Raw genomic sequence first — 22084 nt, 5'->3', positions numbered from 1 at the left:
CTTACAAAAAATGTGGCCCTAGAATCCCTTAATAAACTTAGATATTTAATATAGTCCTCCTGAGATAACAAATTCCATAAATGTATTACCTTCTATAAATAGTAGAACTTCCCTTTATTTGTCCTTTAAAGTCCAAAGTATAAGCTCTTCCTCTATGTACCAGGATTGGTTGGAAAAGTCCAGATCGTTCCTTTTCACACCTATTTTATTTTTTTTATTTTTATTTTTTAAAGATTTTATTTATTTATTTGACAGAGAGAGAGATCACAAGTAGGCAGAGAGGCAGGCAGAGAGAGAGGAGGAAGCAGGCTCCCTGCAGAGCAGAGAGCCTGATGCGGGGCTCGATCCCAGGACCCTGAGATCATGACCTGAGCCGAAGGCAGCGGCTTAATCCACTGAGCCACCCAGGCACCCCGATTTTATTTTTTTAGTTACCTGAGCTCTGTGCCCAACCTGGGGCTCAAACTCACAATCCTGAGATCGAGAGTCTCACGCTCTGCAGACTGAGTCAGCCAGGTGCCCCCACACTTGTTTTGATTGTGCAGTTTCCAGGTCCATCCTCTTAACCTTTCTTCGTCTTTGCACACTGAAGAGTCCTATTTTTTAATAGCCCTTGGATGGTTTTAGCTGTCCTCTGGATCTCTGTCGCTCCTGCCGGTCCCCAGAGACGCAGCGAGGGAACTACACACGGTAGCCCAGATTCAGCCGCATCACCACCATTTTATATTTGGGTGGAATGATTTTTGTTTTGTTTCCAAAAAACCTCTACGGTGGTGGCTGGCCAGATGCTGGTGGCTTTTTTAGCTCTGGTGGCAATATTAAGCCAATGTCTTCTGGGAACAATAGAGAATTATTCCCCCCACCCCGTGCTGTTCTTTTACTCTTTTCTTTTCTTATTTTTTTATTTTTTATTTTTTAGCTTAGAACTGACTGCTCCCAGCTATCATTTAATTAGTAGAGCTAGGAGTACTTCTTCCCAGAGCATAAAACTGTAACTAGGATGTTTTTTTGTCAGCTCATTCGGCCTAGAAATGCTCTTGAACATTAGCATTTAGAAAGATCTGGGGGTGTCTGTGGAGCTGGGGGTCTGGCCGGTGCTCTCTTTCTTGCATGATTTCTACTGGCGATCCGTCCTGTCTGTTCATATCCGTATGTTTTTCCATCCAGAGACATGCCTGTTTGTTTCTGTTTCCTTTCCCTAATCCACCCCCCATCCCCCCACCTGTGTTCTGAGAAAGTACTTCCCTTTCTCTGTCTCCTCACAGCCCCCCACCCCTCTGATGTAGAACCATGGGAGGGGGGGGCGGGGAGCGTTTTAACCTCTAAAGGGCTGGCTACTGGCTTCCCCAAGTACCGGAATAACCGTGCACATGAGTCAGATGTGATTTCCTCCTGCTGGAAACGTGTTGCTTTTCTTTGAGCAGGTTCTGCTTCCTAAAAACTAAACAGAAAGAATGTCTGGAGTGAAAAGAGCTCGGGCTTTGGAGCCAGGCCGACCTGGACCTGGGTTTTCCATTTAAGTTGAATGGCTGCGATGTGACCTTGGATGGATGACTTACCCAGTCTGAGCCTGTATGAGGAAGCTGTTGCTGCTACTACTATGCCCCTTAAAGCATGTCCCACAGGCCACCTGGGGATCTCATTACAAAGCAGATTCTGATTCACTAGGTCTGGTAGGGCCCAAGATCCTGTGAGTCTCTCTTTCTCTCTTTTTTTTTTAATTATTTATTTATTTATTTATTTGAGAGAGTGAGAGAGCGCAAATGGGGGTGGAGGGAGGGCAGAGGGAGAGGGAGAAGCAGACTCCCTGCTGAGTAGGGAGCTGGATGCAGGGCTCCATCCCTGAGATGACCTGAGCCAAAGGCAGACACGTAACTGACTGAGCCACCCCCGTGATCCTGAGATCCTGCATTTCTAACAAGTCCCCAGGTAATACTGATTCTGGGGGACCTCAAAACCAGTGATTCTTTTTGTTGTTGTTGTTTTTAAGATTGTATGTATTCATTTGAGAAAGAGAGAGACAGAGAGAGTACAAGCAGGGAGAGAGGCAGAAGCAGGTGACCACCACACTCCCCCACCCACACACCCCCCCCCCACCCCCCCCCCCCCCCGCCCGCTGAGCTGGGAAACCCACCCCGGGGCTAGATCCCAGGACCCAGAGACCTGAGCCAATGGCAGTGATTCTTTAACGTGAAGCTTTAAAAACCACTGATGCCTGGGGGCGCCTGGGTGGCTCAGTGGGTTAAAGCCTCTGCCTTCAACTCGGGTCGTGATCTCGGGGTCCTGGAATCGAGCCCCGCATCGCATCTCTGCTCCCCAGGGAGCCTGCTTCCTCCTCTCTGCCTGCCTCTCTGCCTGGTTGTGATTTCTCTCTGTCAAATAAACAAAATATTAAAAAAACAAAACAAAACGAAACACTGATGCCTGGACCTCATGGCGGACTCCCCAGCCCCTTGGCAGTTTGATTGACAGTGGGATGTAGTCTGGGCTCTGGGCCTGGAAAAACTCCCCGGGTGATTCTAAAATGCACCCAAGTCTGAGACCCACTTCTTAAAGGGTTATTAGAAGTAAATGTGAAACACCCAACAGGCAGAGAAAACCATGGTTTTCTTCTTCCTGGTTCCTTGCCCTGTTCTCTCTCTGCCCTCGTCCCCAGCCCATCAATCGGTCAGGAAAACCAGGGCACCAGCGCTTGGCTTCTAAACTCCTCCCCGAGCACCTGGCATGGGAGTTCTAAAGCCACTCATGAGGGGAGGGGCCCAAGATAATAACGCGATGTGGCCCAGCAGTGGGAATTTTAAAAGCTCCCCAGTGACTCTAATACAGCAACCGAGTTTGAGAAGTCGTTTGAGAAGTCGTGCCTTTATGAGATCGCAGAGAGTGAAGAACACGGGAATGACGTCAGTTTCCAAGGACGGCGCAGGGACTCAGGGCTGGAGTGTCCCAGAATAGGAAGCCAGGCCAGACACCAGGTCCCTGAGATCTTGTGTCCTGGGTAGTTAGACGAATCCGTTATCCATGGCCCCAGCAGAAGGGGGTTTCCTGCCTTGTCTCTCCTTCCTCCCTCCTCACACCCATCCCCTCCTTTCAGCCAGGTTTCCCAGAAGCGCAGACCCTGCTGCTCTGCCCTTTTGCCCTCCAACAGTGAGTGTGGGCTGGTCTGTTGAAGGAGGAGAAGCTGGGATAAAGGGTCAGTTCCATTCCGGAGGGAAAGACTTGGAACTCCCCCTCCCCACCCACCGCCACCCCACAAGCCCAGGAATTCCTTTCAGGTCCTCAAACATTTATTGAGCACTTACTATGTGCCAAGTTCTGTGCTAAGCCCTGGGACCCCGAAATCATGTCTGTGCTAAGACATGATCCCTGCCCTGAAGGAGCTCACAAGGGAGACAGGATGTAAACAATAATGGTCCATGCGGGGAATGCGTCGGTTATTGAGGGGGACCAAAAGAGGAAAGGGGCCGTTGTGAGGGAATCGTAGCACACACCCCAAGTCACTCCCGCTGAGTCTTGCAGGATAAGCAGTGGTTTTCCAGGCAGATGTGGAGTCGCAAGAGAAGCCCAGTGTTGTGAAATGGCCCAGCATGTTCCAGGAGCTGGAATTCTTCTGGGAGCTGGAGTATGCTTGGGGAGTGAGTGGTAAGAGGAGGCTGGAAGGCCGGGCCAGCCCCCGGGGCAGGGCGCCGCAGCAGACTCTGGGTTTCATCTTGCAAAGAATGAATGTTCTTTGCCTGTTGAGGTACTTGGCAGCAGAGGAGAGGCACCCTCTGACTTGCGTTTCTGGTGAATGCCCCTGGGGGTCACGGGGAGATGGGTGGACAGGGAAGTTGAGGGCAACGACCCAGGCGAGTCAGGAGGGTCGCGGTGAAGTCAGCAGGTGTATTCGCAGATGGAAAGCGGGGAATGGTGGGAGCCCTAACAAGAAGGCAGACTTGATGGGATTTGATGAATGGCCCAACACAGGGGCGGCAAGAGACGCACTCTGGGGAGAGGGCGGTAAGTTGCACAGGGCACAAAAGTGAAGGCCTCCAAAGATCGTGCAGGTTCTGGGCTTGAGTGAGAAGGAAGCGTCTGGGATGGGTTCAGGCCTGTGCTGTCAGGGTGAGCCAGATGGTGAGACAGTATCCCAGAGCAAGGCCCCCGGGAGGTATAAGCACAGCTGGTGGCAGGGGGTGGGGTGGCAGTGAGGACAGACAGCTCTCCAGGGCCCCTGCGCTCTGCAGGAGCTCTGCCCTTGGCCTCGGAGGCTGCGTGGGGCCACTCCGATGGGCCCGCTGTCATGTAGGGTCCAATGGCATCCTCACAGAGCCCCACCCCTGACCCCCCAAAAGCAGCCCTCCACCCCTGTCCTGTTCCGTCCCCCGTGATGGGGCTTCCACAGGTGGCAGAGGGGTCCCCTGCCCCCACACCGTGACAGCAGCCTCTGCTTGCGAGCCCGGAAGCAGGTCAGCTGGTCCCACTGGGAAAAATTCCAGTAGGGACGCAGCCAATATCGTCCGGTGGCTCAAGGTGATTTCAACCTTCCGGGAAGGCTGCGATGAGATCAGAGGACAGCTGGAGTGCCCGGAGGCAGCACCCTCTGATGAGCAGGAGTGAGAATGTGTTTCATGTCGTCTGGTTTACCCAGTTTATATGCATCTATTATCCGTACGGCAGGTCTGTCCCGAGCACCTGGGCTCACGGAGTGGGGCCGGGGGTGGTGGGTTCAAATCTTACCTCTTCGTTCACTAGTGGCACGACCTTGGGCGAGTTACTCTCCATCTCTTCAGTTAAGTGGGGAGAGTAACAGGAGCTTTCTCTTAGGCTGAGGATGGAGATCATGTTTGTTAAGGGCTGAATTCAGCCCCTCAAAAATAGGACTCAGCAATATTTGTCAGCCATCCTGGAACAGAGGCTGTTCTGATATTACAGATGTGAGAGCTGAAGGGGACCCTTGGTCTAGGCCTCGCATTTAGTGGGCCGAACCCCCGTCTCTCTGGCCGTTCCCAAAGCTCATGCGGCTTCTGGGGCCTCACACTGCCCCTTGGTGCTGCAAAATCTTCTGCTTTCCATGTCAGCTGAAGATTACACCTGGTGTTGAGTCAGGAGCCTGTTGGGTAAAGATTCGGGCTGCCCGGTCATTGCTCCCCACTCTTGAACACCGGCTAGGAGCTAAATGCCAGGATTCAAAAGCCTCCTGCACGCTCCTTCCAGACATGGTGAACCAACCTTCCAGCTGTATCCAAAGCAAACAGATCAGGTGTCTATATTCCCTGAGGGATGCCCTCTCTTTGCCTCACCTAATGGTCTTATTGATGATGGGAGCCTTGGGCGGGAGCCCAGGAGGCTGGAGGGGCAACTTTGTTCTCGGGGAGGGGCCACGAGGCCCCATCAGGGACACATCCTTGGTCCACTCCTGGAAGGACCACAGAGCAGGAAAGCAAATCTCTCAAGTCGGAGATGCTGTGGCCATCTTTGAAAAGTCCATCTCTTTAACCCCTCTGTGTCCGCAGGCCATGGAGAGCAAGCTGCTCATCGGGGGCAGGAACATCATGGATCATACCAACGAGCAGCAGAAGATGCTGGAACTAAAGAGGCAGGAGATTGCGGAGCAGGTAGGGCTGGGGGCTTCAGATCTCGTGGAAGCTCATGGCCGTGAGGTCTTGTCTGGAGGACACAGGGCAGTGAGCCATCAGGGACTCAGTGTCCCTGGGATACAGTGCTAAGAACCTCAGACACGCTGCCCTGGGTCCCATGGGTCCCCCAGCCCAGGAGCCTGCCTCTGTGAAGGGCACCGCCAGCTGAGGGGTGAGAGGAAGTGGTGGTTCTCCATGGCTCGTGGTTCTCCAGGACTTCCAGAAAGGTGTGAGTTCTTTGCCAACCATATGACAATGTCCTGAATCTTCAAGAACCACAGTTTGTTGGTCCTACCAGTCATCTGTGATGCCATATGGGGAGAGGACAAGGCAGCTGGGAAGCCAATATGATGGGAATCTATCTTGGCTTGATACTCCTGGAATGGGCCAGCTGTTCGGGCTGGGGTCTCCATCCCCAGGGGGCAGTGTCTGGCACAGACATAGCTACATGAGCTAAGAAGAATGTTCAGAGAGATGGGACACCTGGGTGGCTCAGTGGGTTAAAGCCTCTGCCTTTGGCTCGAGTCACGATCCCAGGGTCCTGGGATCGAGCCCCACATCGGGATCTCTGCTCAGCGGGGAGCCTGCTTCCTCCTCTCTCTCTGCTTGCTTCTCTGCCTACTTGTGATCTCTGTCAAATAAATAAATAAAATTAAATTAAAAAAAAAAAAAGAAGGTTCAGAGAGGCTCCGCTGGTGATGGGTAGGAGCGGGGGCCACAGGCCATGGGACGCTCTCTTCTCCTTCCCGGTGTCTGTGGCCACAGTGGAGCCAGATCCCGTGATAGGCAGAGTGAGCTTGTCCCCTGAGCTCCCTCGGCCCTCCCTGGGACATGCTGGCCCACTGAGCCCCTGTGCCCTGCCTCGGCCTAGAAACGCCGTGAACGGGAAATGCAGCAAGAGATGCTGCTCCGCGACGAGGAGACCATGGAGCTCCGGGGCACCTACACGTCTCTGCAGCAGGAGGTGGAGGTCAAAACCAAGAAGCTCAAGAAGGTGAGAGGCTGTGGGAGACGGGGGGCCTGGCAGCCTTGGCCCAAGGCAGTCACCGACCCCACCTGAGGGGGGGGTCTCTGCTTTAGGGAACTGCTGAAGCCCAGAGTGACTTCGCCGGGGCTGCCAGCCTAAGGAGTGGGGGGAAGGCAGGGGTCTGGGGCTGGGGCAGACTAGAGCCTCTTGTCCTGGGCCAGGCCAGGCCTGGTGGGCTGGGAAGGCCTTCACCTCCAGTCTCCCACTGCCATCCTGATGGCGGTGGGTAACTTCCCCTGCACAGTGTCACCAGCGAGTCACGGTTGAGTAGCCAGGCCCAGGACAGGAGTGTCAAGGAGGCCTGAGGAGACGCAAGCCTGGGGGAGCTCGGGAGGGGAGCCGCAGGCCCCTGCGGACCCAGGAAGGAATGAAACTGATCTCCGGAACCCTGCAAAGTCCAGGGCCAGGGAAGGGCATGGACAGGGACAGGAAGTGGCAAATTCCAGCCCAGATTCTGGAAAGAACCTGGAAAACCCACTGGGTTGCCGATGTGAGTGGCCCAGACCAGGCCAGGAGGAGGCCCCGCCGCAGTGGCAGTTTCCAGGGACGTATCTTCCTCTTGGTGGGTTAGGAGCGGGACAGCAGTCCAGGAAAGCCGGATCATGATCCTGGAGAGGCAGGAGTGGGACGGGTCACCTTCCCTCCTGGAGCCCTGCACGGCAGTTCTGTACTTGGGTCCTGATCCGGACTCTTCTTGTAACTAGTGGTGTGACCTTGAGCAACTGTGTCCCTGAGTCATCTCCTCTGTCAAAAGAGGATGTTGGGACTAAAAGGTCTCTCGGGTCCCTTTCAGTTTTTCCACAAGGTGACAGCCTCGGAGAGAGAGCAGGTAACAGGTCCTAGGGGAGGAGCGACAGGGTGGCCCTTTGAAAAACCCGCCCTCGTCTGTGGTGGGGCAGGAGGGACATTCAGGGACCTCGCCCTGGACTCTGCTGGTGGAGCCTGAGCCTGCAGCATTGGGGTCTGGGCAGGGGGACAGGGGGCCTTGCTACCACATGGCGCAGCCTCTGAGCGGCGCCTGTCCCCATGCAGCTCTACGCCAAGCTGCAGGCGGTGAAGGCAGAGATCCAGGACCAGCACGACGAGTACATCCGCGTTCGGCAGGACCTGGAGGAGGCACAGAATGAGCAGACCCGGGAGCTCAAGCTCAAGTAGGGCCCCTCCTCCTCCCATTTCTGGTCTTCCGCTGTCCCTCACTGCCTGGCCTCTCTCTGAGGGGCTTATTCCTTCCTCAAGGCCTCGTTCCAGCCGTCTACTCCCCCAGGAGTCCACATCCCTTAGGAATAAAATGTGTCTGAGGGGGGAGGACGAGTTGCTTATACCGCCTGTTTCCTTCTCCTTCCTCTGTGCGGCTGCAGCGATGAGTCCCCCGAAGTGCATGCTGGGTGCTGGCCAGGAGTGACCCCTCGGGCCCTGAGTCCACAGTCTTTGCCCCAGAAGCAGGGGTTTCAAGTTTTGTGATTGCTGTAGGGATCCTCTCTTCTCCAGCTGTCCGGTTTTTCCGTCTCCTCTGTTCCCTCTGCCTCTTGACTTCTTGCTCCAATCTTCGCGTGCCCCCTGTGGTCTCTCCCTCCCCAGTTCCCCATCTCTACCTCATTCCTGCTCCCAGGTACCTGATCATCGAGAACTTCATCCCCCCTGAGGAGAAGAACAAGATCATGAACCGGCTCTTCCTGGACTGTGAGGAGGAACAGTGGAAGTTCCAGCCACTTGTGCCCGCCGGAGTGTGAGTCCCTCACCGCCTGGTCTGGGCGGCGCACCCCAGGTTGGGGGTGGCCAGGGGCCTGCGGTGACAGCGATTTTCTGTGGATTTGGAGGCGGATAGGAAAGATGCAGGTGGAGGGTGGATTTCTCCAACATAGGGGTCTTCACGAAGGAAGGGTGTTCTGCCCAAAACAAAATGCCTCAGGTGCCCCACGAGGGACCCAAGGAAGGGAAGAGCGTCTCAGCCTTTTGGCAGTCCCAGTGAATGACAACATCCGGTCAGTCTGGACAAGATTCATTCATCGGGTGCCCAAAACAGCAACAATAGTTAATACTTGCCTTCCTGTGTTGGGCACTGTGTATAGGACTCTCCAGACAGAAGGTAAATCAGACACGGTCAGAGCTCACAGCCCGGTCAGGAATGCAAGGAAGTGATCAGATCAGGAAATGATAGAGGTGGGACCCAGGCTTGGTCAAGCAGCTCAGCCTGGTGATTCAGCATTTCCACCTGTTTCCCTACAGCCAAGCTGGAAGGGACAGTTTGCATCCACCGGCTGGGTGTGTAGCTCCCCCTGCTGGTGGCTTGAAGAATAAGATGCTCCTCAAACCCAACAGAGGGACTGACTGCCTCACTCAGCCCGACCACAGTCCTTTAGTTGAAAATCTCTACAGAGCTGTTTAGGAAGCTGGATACCAAAGCACTTTCCTGGGGGTTCTTTGCTCTCTCGATCTTAGGAATATTAATGACAAGATAGCGCAGGATTCTCCCCAGCACTAGGTGGGAAGCTAGCTATAAAGATCTCTGGCTTCTCCCCAAAACATCAGATGCCTATTTAATCGGTCTACTGTCTCAAAGGCTGGCCCTACCCAAGCTGACACATTGCAGCTTTGTAAATGGCAAGTTCATGAATAGAGGACTTTTCAATGGTGTCACTTTGGAGTTGACGCAAAGCTTCCAGGTGATTCTGCAAGGAAGCCCAGCTTGAAAGGCACTACTCTAGTGCCCTCTGCTGGAGAGAGATGCTGGTGAGGCTTCTGATCTGTAGGGTTATTGATTTTGTACTTAGAATTCTGAGTTTCTCAACTGAAGTTTTACAGGCGTGCCTGGCTGGCTCAATCGGTAGAGCATGCAACTCTTGATCTTGGGGTTGTGGGTTCAAGCCCCATGTTCGGTGTAGAGATTACTTAAAAGTAATTTTCTTTTAAAGATTTTATTTATTGGAGCACCTGGGTGGCTCAGTGGGTTAAGCCACTGCCTTCGGCTCGGGTCATGATCTCGGGGTCCTGGGATCGAGCCCCACATCCGGCTCTCCGCTCAGCGGGGAGCCTGCTTCCCTTCCTCTCTCTCTGCCTGCCTCTCTGCCTACTTGTGATCTCTCTCTCTGTCAAATAAATAAATAAAATCTTAAAAAAAAAAAAAAGATTTTATTTATTGGGCGGCTGGGTGACTCTGTTGGTTAAGCCACTGCCTTTGGCTCAGGTCATGATCCCGGAGTACCGGGATCGAGTCCTCCATCAGGTTTCCAGCTCCGCGGGGAGTCTGCTTTTCCCACTGACCTCCCCTCTCGTGCTATCAGTTCAAATAAACAAATAAATTATCGGGGGCAGGGTAAGGGGCAGAGGAAGAGGGAGAGGAAGCAGATTCCCTGCTGCCAGCAGGGCTCAATCCCAGGACCCTGAGATCATGACCTGAGCTGGAGTCAGGTGCTTAACCAACCAAGCCACCCAGGAGCCCCCAAAATAAAAGGTTTGAAAAGAAAAAAGTTTGCAGGTGGAGGAATTTCTTTACATTAGATAGAAATGAGATGAGAGACTCTGAGAAGGCATGTTTTTTAACTTTTTATTTTGAGAACTGAGCATTGCAAGAACAGTGCAAAGAATCCCATATACCCCGGGTGCCTGCTGGCTTTCCTAGCCCATTGTCTCCTGTCTCTTTGGCTTTAAAGGTGAAGCTGTGCTCCTGACCTGCTCTTTGTGTGCCTCAACCCCCTCCTCCCCACCCCAAACAGTTCTGAGCAGAACAGGAGAGCTTAGTTGCTTGTGAGGCCCTTTCCCCACTTCTTCTCTCTCTCCTCTTTCCCCCACCATCCGTCTCATCTTGCTCGAGGAAATTAGTGCAGAAAGAGAAAAGGTGTTTTCCTTGCCATCAGAAAGCCTGAAAACTGATCATTTCTCAAAAGCTTCCCACTGGGCCTTATCTGTGTGGTGTTTTCTTTACAGAACTCTTTGGGAAGAATCAGTCCCTACATATTGACTTAGACTTGCACAGAGTTGCCCCCCAAACTGCATGCAGGGGTTAACTTTTTGTTGGGGGGGTGTTTTTGGTTTGGTTTGGTTTTAGAGACAGAGGGACAACATGCCAGGGGCAGAGTGAGCAGGTGAGAAAGACTCTTAAGTGGAACGCCTGGGTGGCTCAGTCAGTTAAGCGTCTGCCTTTGGCTCAGGTCATGATCTTGGGGTCCTGAAATCGAGTCCTGCATGGGGCTCCTTGCTTACCCAGGAGCCTGCTTCTCCCTCTGCCTGCCGCTCCCCCTGCTTGTGCTCTCTCTGACAAATAAATAAAATCTTTAAAAAAAAAAAAAAAAGGAATCTTAAGCAGGCTTCAGGCCCAGTGCAGAGTCCTATGAGGGGCTCGATCTCACAACCCTGAGATCCTGACCTGAGCCAAAATCAGGAGTCAGACACTTGAGACGCCTGGGTGGCTCAGTCGTTAAGCATCTGCCTTCGGCCCAGGTCGTGATCCTAGGGTCCTGGGATGGAGCCCTACATCTGGCTCCCTGCTCAGTAGGGAACCTGCTTCTCCCTCTCCCTCTGCTACTCCCCCTGCTTGTGTTTTCTCTCTTACTGTGTGTCTCTCTGTATTAAATAAATATATAGGGGCGCCTGGGTGGCTCAGTGGGTTAGAGCCACTGCCTTCAGCTCACGTCATGATCCCAGGGCCCTGGGATCGAGCACCGCGTCGGGCTCTCTGCTCCGTGGAGAGCCTGCTTCCTCCTCTCTCTCTGCGTGCCTCTCTGCCTACTTGTAATCTCTGTCTGTCAAATAAATAAATAAAATCTTTAAAAAATAAATAAATAAATATAAAAATAAATAAATAAATAAATAAATAATCTTTATTGAAAATTTAAAATAAGGGGCTTTATGCTATTCTGCAAAATCTAAACTTTTTATAATGAAAATATATCATTTTATGTCTAATTATCTCAGACATTCATAAAAGTATAAAAAATAATTTATGTACGCTTAACATTCAGCTTTGTCAAATCATGTTTCACATTTTGTCATACTTACACCAAATTTTTTTAAGAGATAAAGTGTAATCAGTTTTATTTATTTATTTATTTTTTAATATAAGTGGTTTTTATTTTTTTATTTTTTATTTTTTTTAAAGATTTTATTTTTTTATTTGGCAGAGAGAGATCACAAGTTGGCAGAGAGGCAGGCAGAGAGAGAGAGAGAGAGAGGGAAGCAGGCTCCCCGCTGAGCAGAGAGCCTGACGCGGGACTCGATCCCAGGACGGGAGATCATGACCTGAGCCGAAGGCAGCGGCTTAACCCACTGAGCCACTCAGGCGCCCCAATATAAGTGGTTTTTAAAACTCCTCTCTCTCCCTCCCCAGAGTTAATTACTCTCTTGAATTTGCGGTGCTAATCAACGCAGTGCATGTTTTTATAGTTACTTATATATGTGGATATTCATAAACAATATACATGGGTATTTGTATGCCTATTGCTAAAATTTGAACCGTGTGGTATACTTACTGCGTTTTCTTTGTGCTCAACAAACTTTTTTCTTTTAGATTTATCCATGTACCTCTAGATTAGATTATTAGAGGTTTGCTTATATTAGCTCTTTTAAGGTTACAATTAACATCATATATAGTTATGTATATATATAATATTCTCTTGTTGATGGACATGTAGGTTGATTTTTTTTTTTATTAAACACAGTGCTGTTGTGAACATTTCTGTATAGATATCTTTGAGTACATATTCAACAGTTTCCCTGGGGTATATACGTAGGAATGCAATGGTTCCATGGTAGGGTATGTACATTTTCAACTTTGCTAGATATTGCCAAATTGCTTTTCAAATCGGTTATGCCTTTGAACACTTCCATTGCTCTCTATCCTAGCCAACTCACAGGACGGCAGCCTTCTTCCTTTCAGCAGTTTGATGAATGTGGCGTATTCCTTTTATTATCCAAACAAGCAAACCAAGATAGAAAAGAAATCCACAAAGTATTTCCATTAAAACAAAGTAACACAGGTTTTGGAGTAAGACCTATCCGAGTTCAAACTTTGGCTCTGTCCCTTAAAGCTGTGTTACCTTGCTAAGTCATCGTCACCTAATACCTCTGAGACTCAGCTGTGTCCCCTCCCCCTACCCCCCACCCTGTCACACAGAACTGCTGAGATGAAGCGGGACAAGCACTTAGCAGAGCACACAGCAAAGGCTCAACCCCCCAGCAGCTGGGAAGATGATTTATTCTCCATTCAACTTGCTAATTTCAGGCAGGGATACAAAGGAGCAATGCAAAAAAAAAAAAAAAAAGCCAAAAGGCAGACAGAAGACAGAAGAGGAGAAGAAACAGGCCGGGTACTTCACAGATAGGACATCCTGTCCTTGAGGAGTGGAACGAGCAGTGCAGGGGCTGAGGGAACGGTGCCTGCCTTCTGCAGCAGAGAGTACCGAGCAATGCCATTCTTGTGGTTCATTTTATCAAGCATGTAAGAGAGTGCTGGACCGCACCTAGGGTCCCTTCTGGCCCTACTTTATGGGTAAAAATAGGGAAGGATGGAACTGTAGAAGCCCCAGCTCACTCTGCAGCTGTGTGGCCCCTGGGGCAGGGGGGAGGGGGTGGAGGGGAGGAGGGGTCCCAGGGTCCAGGCAGAGGAGGGTGGGGAGGCTGTGCATGCACACAGCCGAAGCCCTGACAACTCCAGGAGAGAGGGGGACAATTAGTAACAACACCTCTTATCATTTCTATGGTGTATCTACACATCCCATTTGAACTTCGCCACAATCTCCCAAGGTGTAGACAGGGCAGAAAAAGAGACTGAGGCTCGGGACAAGCAAAATGCCTTTGGATTAGGAAGACATTTGGAACTGGATCTGCCCAGATACTCTTTTTAGGATGCTGCACTGTGTCTCAGGAGGACACCAGGCCAGGCTGGGGCTGGGAGCGTCTGCGGGCTCTGGGAATAGGACCGGGGGACAGGGCTGGGAGAGCAGAGTGGTGGATCAGTGTGAATTGGCAGCCTGACCCAGTAAAGATGCCAGGGCTATTCTGGGTGGCATGGGGGAAGAAGGGGCTGGGGGAGGGGAGTCTGTAATTGGGACATCAAATTTCCCATCTACTCCCTTTTCTGCCCCAGGCCTACTTTCCATGATTGATCCCTCTCTAGTAAGAGGGTGGTGGCTGACTGCCCAGAGCAGGGGCCTGGCTCTGCCTAAAAGCCCCCTCCCATCAGGGACCCACAGGAGTTAATGCTGCGTAGATCCTATGACTTGTCCTATGACACACCCTTGCTGCTATCACAATATTTTTTCCCCTATAATAAAAAGTGATCTCTCAGCTCTTAGGGGCCAACCCCGATGTCGTTATCAGATGTCTGATCCCCCCCCCTTTTTCTCTTCTGTGCTGAAAACTGGCATCCAACATCATAGGGAGAGTTCTCTTTCCAGGTCATTCCCAATCCTCTGCCACAGCGAGCCTGGTCTCTGCAATCTAGTCTCTGTGTCCCTGCAGGCCAGCAGTCCACCAGGCAGCATTCCCTGGCATGTCTACTGACCGTTTTTTTTTTTTAAGATTTTTACATTTATTTTATTTTATTTTATTTTATTTTTAAAAAGACTTTATTTATGCATTTGAGGTAGGCAGAGAGGCAGGCAGAGAGAGAGGAGGAAGCAGGCCCCCCGCCGAGCGGAGAGCCCAATGTGGGGCTCGATCCCAGCACCCTGGGATCATGACCTGAGCTGTAAGCAGAGGCTATAACCCACTGAGCCACCCAGGCGTCCCAAGATTTTTACATTTATTTTAGAGAGAGAAAACACGAGTGGGGGAAGGGAAGAAGAAGAGGGAGAGAGAGAAAAATCCCAAGTAGACTCCCTGAGGAGCGCAGAGCGGGACTGGATCCCAGGACTCAGATCATGCCTGGAGTCGAATGCGGCCACCTAGCCAGCTGAGTCACCCATGCCCCCCTAAGTGGTATAATCTGCTAGAAAGGTAACTTGACAGTATGTTCTAAGATAGACAAAATGTTTATAATCCTTCATCAGATCCTGAGATTTCCTTCTAAGAAAGTCATCTAGGAGAGCCTGGGTGGCTCAGTTGGTTAAGTCAGCTTCACAGGTGAAGCAATTTGGGTTCAGAGAAGTTTAAAAACCTTTCCCAGGGGAGCCTGGGTGGCTCAGTAGGTTAAGCCTCTGCCTTCGGCTTGGGTCATGATCCCAGGGTCCTGGGATTGAGCCCCGAATCCGGCTCTCTGCTCGGCGGGGAGTCTGCTTCCTCCTCTCTCTGCCTGCCTCTTTATTTATTTATTTATTTTTATTTATTTATTTGACAGAGAGAGATCACAAGTAGACAGAGAGGCAGGCAGAGAGAGAGAGAGAGGGAAGCAGGCTTGCTGCTGAGCAGAGAGCCCGATGCGGGACTCGATCCCAGGACCCTGAGATCATGACCTGAGCCGAAGGCAGCGGCTTAACCCTCTGAGCCACCCAGGCGCCCCTTTTTGGACTAACTCTTAAGAAGAAAACCGAAAAAGAGCCACTCATCATCAATGGTTTTGCATAGTATGTGAAATCAGCATATGAATCTGAAAGCTAAAAGAAGATTGGATTTTCTTTCTTCATTTCAGCCCTTAGTCAAACCATTTTACTGTGAGGGGCAGGGCGGGGACAGAAAAAATACAAGAGTAAAGAAATATATGGTTTCTTGGGTTATGATAGTTTTCAGTTGTCCAGCTGTATTAGAACAAAGAGAAGAGGGCGTCTGGGTGGCTCAGTCCTTAAGCATCAGCCTTTGGCTCAGGTCATGATCCCAGGGTTCTGGGATCAAGCCCCGCGTGGCACTCCCCACTCAGCTTCTCCCTCTCCCACTCCCCCTGCTCGTGTTCGCTCTCTCGCTGTTTCTTTCTGTCAAATAAATAAATAAAATCTAAAAAAAAAACAGAGAAGAACACTCCTGTGAACCATCTGCAGAACCTCCTGCCTGCTTTATTTTTTTTAAGATTTTATTTATTTATTTGACAGAGAGAGAGATTACAAGCAGACAGAGAGGCAGACAGAGAGAGAGGAGGAAGCAGGCTCCCTGCGGAGCAGAGAGCCCGATGCGGGGCTCGATCCCAGGACCCCGAGATCATGACCTGAGCCGAAGGCAGAGGCTTTAACCCACTGAGCCACCCAGGCACCCCATCATTTCCCCCATTTCAGAAGAAACCCGCTCTAATATAGCCTCTTCCCCACAGCAACAACAGCCAAATGAAGAAGCGTCCAACATCCGCAGTGGGCTACAAGAGGCCTATCAGCCAGTATGCTCGGGTTGCTATGGCAATGGGGTCCCACCCCAGGTACAGGGTAAGAAGCTGGGAAATGGGGGGGGGGAGCCCGAGGGAGTTGGTGCTCATAATCTCTGCTTGCTCTGCCTCCCTCACCACCTCTGCTGTCCCCAATGTCAACGGAGTGCCGAAGAGATGGAACCTTCAGGGCTGCCGCTCATGTCTGCTCTGATGTTCCCACCACAGGCTGAAAACATCATGTTCCTGGAGTTGGATGTGTCCCCTCCCGCTGTCTTCGAGATGGAATTCTCTCATGACCAAGAACAAGATCCCCGCGCGCTACACATGGAGAGGCTCATGCGCTTGGACAGCTTTCTGGAAAGACCTTCCACATCTAAAGTTCGAAAGTCCAGGTCGTGGTCAGTACCCCTGTGCTCAGAGTGCGCGGGGGACTTAGGAGGCGTGGAGACCACATAGGCTGGTTGAGGCTGAAGAGGGATTTGGTTGTACCTGCCAGGCATTAAGGATGGGGGAGGGGGGCACCTGGGTGGCTCAGTGGGTTAAGCCTCTGCCTTCAGCTCAGGTCATGATCTCAGGGTCCTGGGATCGAGCCCCGCATCGGGCTCTCTGCTCAGTGGAGAACCTGCTTCCCCCTCTCTCTCTCTGCCTGCCTCTCTGTCTACTTGTGATCTCTGTCTGTCAAATAAATAAAATAAAATCTTTAAAAAAAAAAAAAGGATGGGGGAGGGGATACCTGGGGTCTTCAGGGAGGAGTTCCCATAGCACCAGGATGAGGCAAAGGCCAGTCCTCACTTTTCGGTTTCCTGCTGTGTCTCAACCTCCCCATTCTCCCACCTCATCCCTCCCCTCTGCAGGTGCCAGACGCCTCAGCGGCCTCCAGCCTCTACCCCACATGCCTCACTGGCCTCCGCTGCTCTGCACCCCACAACAGTGCTAGACCATGAGTGACAACCTTCCATCAGGCTGCCCGTCCGAGAGCCTCCTGGGACGGGGAGCCAAACCTGGATCGTCTCACCTGACACTCAGTGTGCGTGTGTGTGTGTGCATGTGTGTGTGCGTATGTGTGAGGGGGCGAGACCCTGGCAGACCGTGCGTCGGCCCGCTCTTCTCAGCCTCCTTTATTTAATTAATGTTATTTATTTGTGGAGTTCGGTTTTGGGGGAGATGCCCTCGCCTGAGCCTGCCGTGGTCACTACATAGCCTCCTTTCCTTCTGACTTTCGAACCCCGCACCCCCGTGTCAGACCTCAAGCTCCTCTCTGTCAGCTGCTCCCAGAAGGGAAGGTAGCCAGTGCCTGAGAAGAGAGCACTTTTTCTACCTGTCCCACTCCATCATCCATCTCCTCCAGCTGACGGTGAGCAGTTCCTAAGCACTTTCTGGGACTAGAAAAATGCTGGATGTCCACAAAGGACCAGAGATGTCCCGACAGTGTTGGGCCTGTGCTCCCAGCGAACAGAGGCCTGCACTTCCCTCTCCGGACCTCAGATAACCTCTTTCAGCCTCTTGGGCTCCTTTTCAAGGACTTACATGACCTCACCGACACAGCCCATGCTCTTCGGCTTTGGCAAGAACTCATGGCTTACCCAACTCTGCTTCCTGGCCACCGTCCCAACCTCTGGGTAGGAATTGTGAACCGACCGTTGGAGGCCCCCCCCTCAGGACCTGCAGAAAACGAAACCGTAATGGAGACAACACGGACAGTCATCAAAGGAAGTCCCGTCTCTGGGTCCCTTTGTTTCTGTCCCCTCGGAGAAATAACTTGGGTCCACAAGTGATCCAGCCAACTCCCTGTTTTTGAGATGCTGCTCCTTCCTGCTGTGGTCATTTTCCTCTGCAGCTGCCCGGAGCCCAGTTCAGGGTGGCAGGAATCAATGTCGTTCTCCCTCTGGCTACACAAGGATACCGGAATCTGTTGCTTCCCCCTTGATGTAGCACAGGAGACAGAGACCCAGGCCCGCTCTGCCAGCTTTGCCTGTTAACGCGTGTTTCTGCATCTCATTTGTTGTGCACTGTTCTGTTGAAAACGGATCCTTTCTTCAGCGTTGTGCAAATTAGTCCCTAGGGAAATGCTCCCCACCGACTTTTGTGACAGATATTTCCAGTTATCTCCAGTAGTAAGTAAATTTTGACCAAAAAAAAGAAAAAGAGAGAGAGAGAAAGAGAAAGATTAATTTTCATTGATTTACTTTGTAAGTGTCTATTTTGGTAGAGGAATAAAGAGGTAATCGTGAAAGAAACAAGTGATTTAAGATCGCAAAATGCCCTCATGGTGGGAATCTCTGGTTCCCAGAAATAAAAGGATTGAGTCCTGGGGAGAGAAGCATGAAACTGATGGAGCTGCTTGAATTGGGTGAGTGGGAGGTGGGGCAGGGCTGGGGGCTGATTACCTGGCTCTTCTCTTTCCATCAGGAAGTGAACCCTTCTTGCACGGTTCAAGTTCTGCTCTAGGGACCAAGCTATGGGTTGGTTTCATTCACTGATACTGTCATTTCTGCCATAGTTACTGGACTAGATGATTGGACAACTCAATTGCCATTTGCTCCCGTCCTTCAGGGGAACACCATTCTTCATCAGAGCCCAAGAGATTATTTGAGACTCAGGATTCGGATCAGAGGTTTGGCTGTGTCTGGAATTATGTGTAGAAATCCCCCAGGTGGCGTGGGCACCAAGGGACTTCGTGCCTACACTGAGCAGCCTGTCCTGCTGACCTTTCTTATTGGTGGATGAAACAGCACGTGTCACTCCCATTCATCACTTGGACACATCGACTCTGCATCATCTGGTCACTTGAGCCTCACAGTCTCAGAGCACAAAATACCCGGTTTCACCACCCCCGGTCCGAGGGCTGGGCCCGAGGTGTGTCGTGTCGAAGGAGGAGCTCCTGCCTGCGGCTTTGTGTACGTGTGTATGTGTGTGCGTGTTCGTGTGTGTGTTTACCTCCGCTCTACACTTGGGGGACACTCGGTGTAAGATATGCTGGGAACAGGACCACCGGGGTGGTTGGATCTCAGTCTGTCTCTCTCCTTTCCCTTTTGATGTATCGAACATTTGATTGACAAAGTGAAGGCCTTGATGAGGACCATATTTCCGTGTCTGTTGCTATGGTCTTTATTTAGGACAACAGTTAATGCAGTGGCCCATTCTTGTCACTCTATACATATGACTATACGGGGACGTATGTAATATATAAATATATATAAAAAACATTACCCTCTGTCTCCTTGGCTTCAGATGAGGCCTCTCTGTTGAGCTGAAACGCACCTGCAGCTTGGTGCTGCCGGCAGCCTGCCGCCCAGCCCTGTCCAAATTAACACACTCGATAATAAAGGAATGAGTATCGTCACAGAATTGGTTGCCTGCCTCCTCTTCCCTTTGTACTTCCTTATACTTGCTTATGCACTTTCTCCTTTTCTCTCTTCCTCATTTTTCCAAGAGGGCTTGGGGACTTTTCAGATCTCAGCTGCAGCTTTCAGGACCTTGGGGAAGAATGGGCGGCTTCAAGGGGACTCGTGTGACCTGGAGGAAGGTCCCAGCTCTAGCCTAAGTCTGTGTGAGAGCCATGGCAATGGTTGTTCGTGTTCCGGGCGAACAGTCCCGATCCCGTTCATTCTGAGCTGTTAGCAGGTGTCTGAACAGCCTGGATGTCCAGATTAGCTGTCGATCGCCATGTGACAGTTCTGCTCCTCCACTGATCAGTCAGGAGAGATGACAGCGGGTAGTAATGTGTGTAAAGCACACAGATGTGCCTGGCACATGGTGGGCACGGAATTAAAATGGTTTAAAAGCTAATATCCCAAAAAAAAAAAAAAATAAATAAAATAAAAAAAAAAAAAAGCTAATATCCCGAAAAAAAAATAAAAATAAAAAATAAAAAATAAGCTAATATCCCGTTCGGCTCTCTTCCCGGGGCTTCTTTCCCTCCCTCCATCTGGGTTCTGGCTGTTGGTTTCCTGGGAAATGAAAAGTCATTGCTGCTAACAAACAAACACAAAGCCCCTACCTCCCAGGGAGGAGGGGGCCCTCGGGGAGCGCTGTGGTCGGCCAGTCGGTTGGGAACCTGACCCTTCCCCTGGAAGGGCTCCTTGCCCACCCGCCCTGCGCCAGCCTGGAGGGCCAGGGCAGGAGTGGCTCTGCTGTTGGAGATCTGCCGGGTGCTGGGTTAGGTCCTTCGCCCTGGTGCACACTCATTCAGCCTCCCCCATGGAAGGTATTGTCGCTGGTTCACAGATGGGATTTAGGAAAATGAACTAACTTGGCTAAAGACATGTGGGTAGCAACGAGGCTGGATTTCCACACTCAAAATCCCATGTGTTTTTTGGTTTTTTTTTTCCTTCTGTGCCACCCCTCGAGCCCAACTGTTCCTCGGGAAAATGATAGGCAACCTGTGTGTTTTATAAGTAGCAAAGGACAGGGATAGAAGGGGAGTGGTCAGAAATAAAACCAAATCTTCAGAACCTGAATGTAGAGGTCCTCTTTTAAAACCACTTGTGGGGCACCTGGGTGGCTCAGTCATTAAGCGTCTGCCTTTGGCTCAGGTCATGATCCCAGGGTGCTGCGATCGAGCCCCACATCGGGCTCCCTGCTCGGCGGGAGCCTGCTTCTCCCTCTCCCACTGCCCCTGCTTCTGTTCCCTCTCTCACTGTGTCTCTTTCTGTCAAATAAATAATAAATTAAAAAAATAAAATAAAATAAAACCACTTGTTTCGGGGCACCTGCGTGGCTCAGAGGGTTGGGCCTCTGCCTTCGGCTCGGGTCATGGTCCCGGGGTCCTGGGATCGAGCCCCGCATTGGGATCTCTGCTCAGCAGGGAGCCTGCTTCCCCCTCTCTCTCTGCCTGCCTCTCTGCCTACTTGTGATTTCTCTCTGTCAAATAAATAAATAAAATCTTTGAAAAAGAGAAGAAAAGAAAAAGACGAAGGGGAAAAAAATAGAAAAAAGAAGAAGAAAAAAAAACACTAGTTTCTCCTGTTAGCAGTGGGGGAGTCGCCTGTATGGCTGACACGGGTGGTTTTCTAGAGCTTCACAAAAAAGCCAGAGGGTAGGAACTCTCCCTTGGCACCCGGATCTTTGGGTAACTGTTTGTTGATAAAGAAGCCGCCATGTTTCACCTCTTCCTCCAAGACCGAGCCCCTGATCTCCAGAGGCTGGCGTGTGTGTTAGTGGAAACGCTTGGGCATACTAAAGATTCATTTAAGATGGCCTGAATGAAGTAAGGACACAGAAAATTGTGCCATGGACCCCAAGGGCCAGGACAGAACCAGTGCTCAGGAATAATCAAGTCCCGGGGACTCAGACGCCACAAAGACCCTCTCTAGTTCACCCAACTTCTTCCTCGTGGGGTTCGAGCTCTTTCCTCGGCTACTCCAGTTCGTGACGTAGAAAATACATCTGCCAGCAGCAGCTCTCTGTTGACACAATCCAGTCACCCACAGAGACTTAGAATCTCAGGCCCAGTGCCAGATTCATGGGAATGTGATTCCAGTTCAGTGGTTAGGGTCAGGTGGGTGGAAACATGATATCTGACCAAGGCCTCCGAAAGTTCTGTGGCTGTAACCATGCGTATGGAGGGGGAGTGGAAATAAAGATTGTCTCAGGCAAGATGGTGGGGGTAGTCCTGGGGATGGAGTGTGCTCTGCACAGCCGTCTGTGACTGTGAGCTGTCCATGACCTGTGCATCTGTCTCCCACGATAGCTTAAGAAAATTTGCTCTGGGGAGGCACCTGGGTGGCTCAGTGGGTTAAGCCTCTGCCTTCGGCTCAGGCTCAGGTCATGATCCCAGGATCCTAGGATCAAGCCCCTTGTCAGGCTCTCTGCTCAGCGGGGAGCCTGCCCCGCCTTTCTTTGCCTGCCTCTCTGACTACTTGTGATCTCTGTCTGTCAAATAAACAAATAAAATCTTAAAAAAAAAAAATGGGGCGCCTGGGTGGCTCAGTGGATTAAGCCGCTGCCTTCGGCTCAGGTCATGATCTCAGGGTCCTGAGATCGAGCCCCGCATCGGGCTCTCTGCTCCGCGGGGAGCCTGCTTCCCCCTCTCTCTCTGCCTGCCTCTCTGCCTACTTATGATCTCTCTCTCTCTGTCAAATAAATAAATAAAATATTTAAAAAAAAAAAGAAACAAAGAAAAAGTTTGCTCTGGAGCATCTGGGTGGCTCTGTTGGTTAAGTAGCTGCCTTTGGCTCCGTTCATGATCCCAGAGTCCCAGGATCGAGTCCCACATCG

At 51.2% G+C, this 22084-nt stretch overlaps 1 protein-coding gene across 2 annotated transcripts in view; it reads left to right on the top strand.

Moving 5' to 3' along the window:
• The window catches only part of KIF3C (kinesin family member 3C), a 36551-nt gene extending 17338 nt beyond the window's left edge, over positions 1-19213 (top strand). Inside the window, exons 2-8 of one of the 2 annotated variants that reach the window (XM_045979850.1) lie at positions 5493-5594; positions 6487-6609; positions 7675-7793; positions 8252-8368; positions 15815-15923; positions 16091-16257; positions 16720-19213. In XM_045979850.1, coding sequence (XP_045835806.1) covers positions 5493-5594; positions 6487-6609; positions 7675-7793; positions 8252-8368; positions 15815-15923; positions 16091-16257; positions 16720-16813 — 831 coding nt within the window. In that variant the 3' untranslated portion in view covers positions 16814-19213. Of the gene's footprint in view, positions 1-5492; positions 5595-6486; positions 6610-7674; positions 7794-8251; positions 8369-15814; positions 15924-16090; positions 16264-16719 lie in introns of both variants that reach the window. The other variant, XM_045979849.1, reaches the window with a different exon arrangement.
• The last annotated feature ends 2871 nt before the right edge of the window (positions 19214-22084 follow it).

This window comes from Meles meles, chromosome 15 (genome assembly GCF_922984935.1).
Source record: "Meles meles chromosome 15, mMelMel3.1 paternal haplotype, whole genome shotgun sequence".
NCBI classification, from domain to species: Eukaryota; Metazoa; Chordata; class Mammalia; order Carnivora; family Mustelidae; genus Meles; species Meles meles.
Note: the sequence above shows the minus strand (reverse complement) of the source record. Positions and strands in the feature narration are given on the sequence as shown.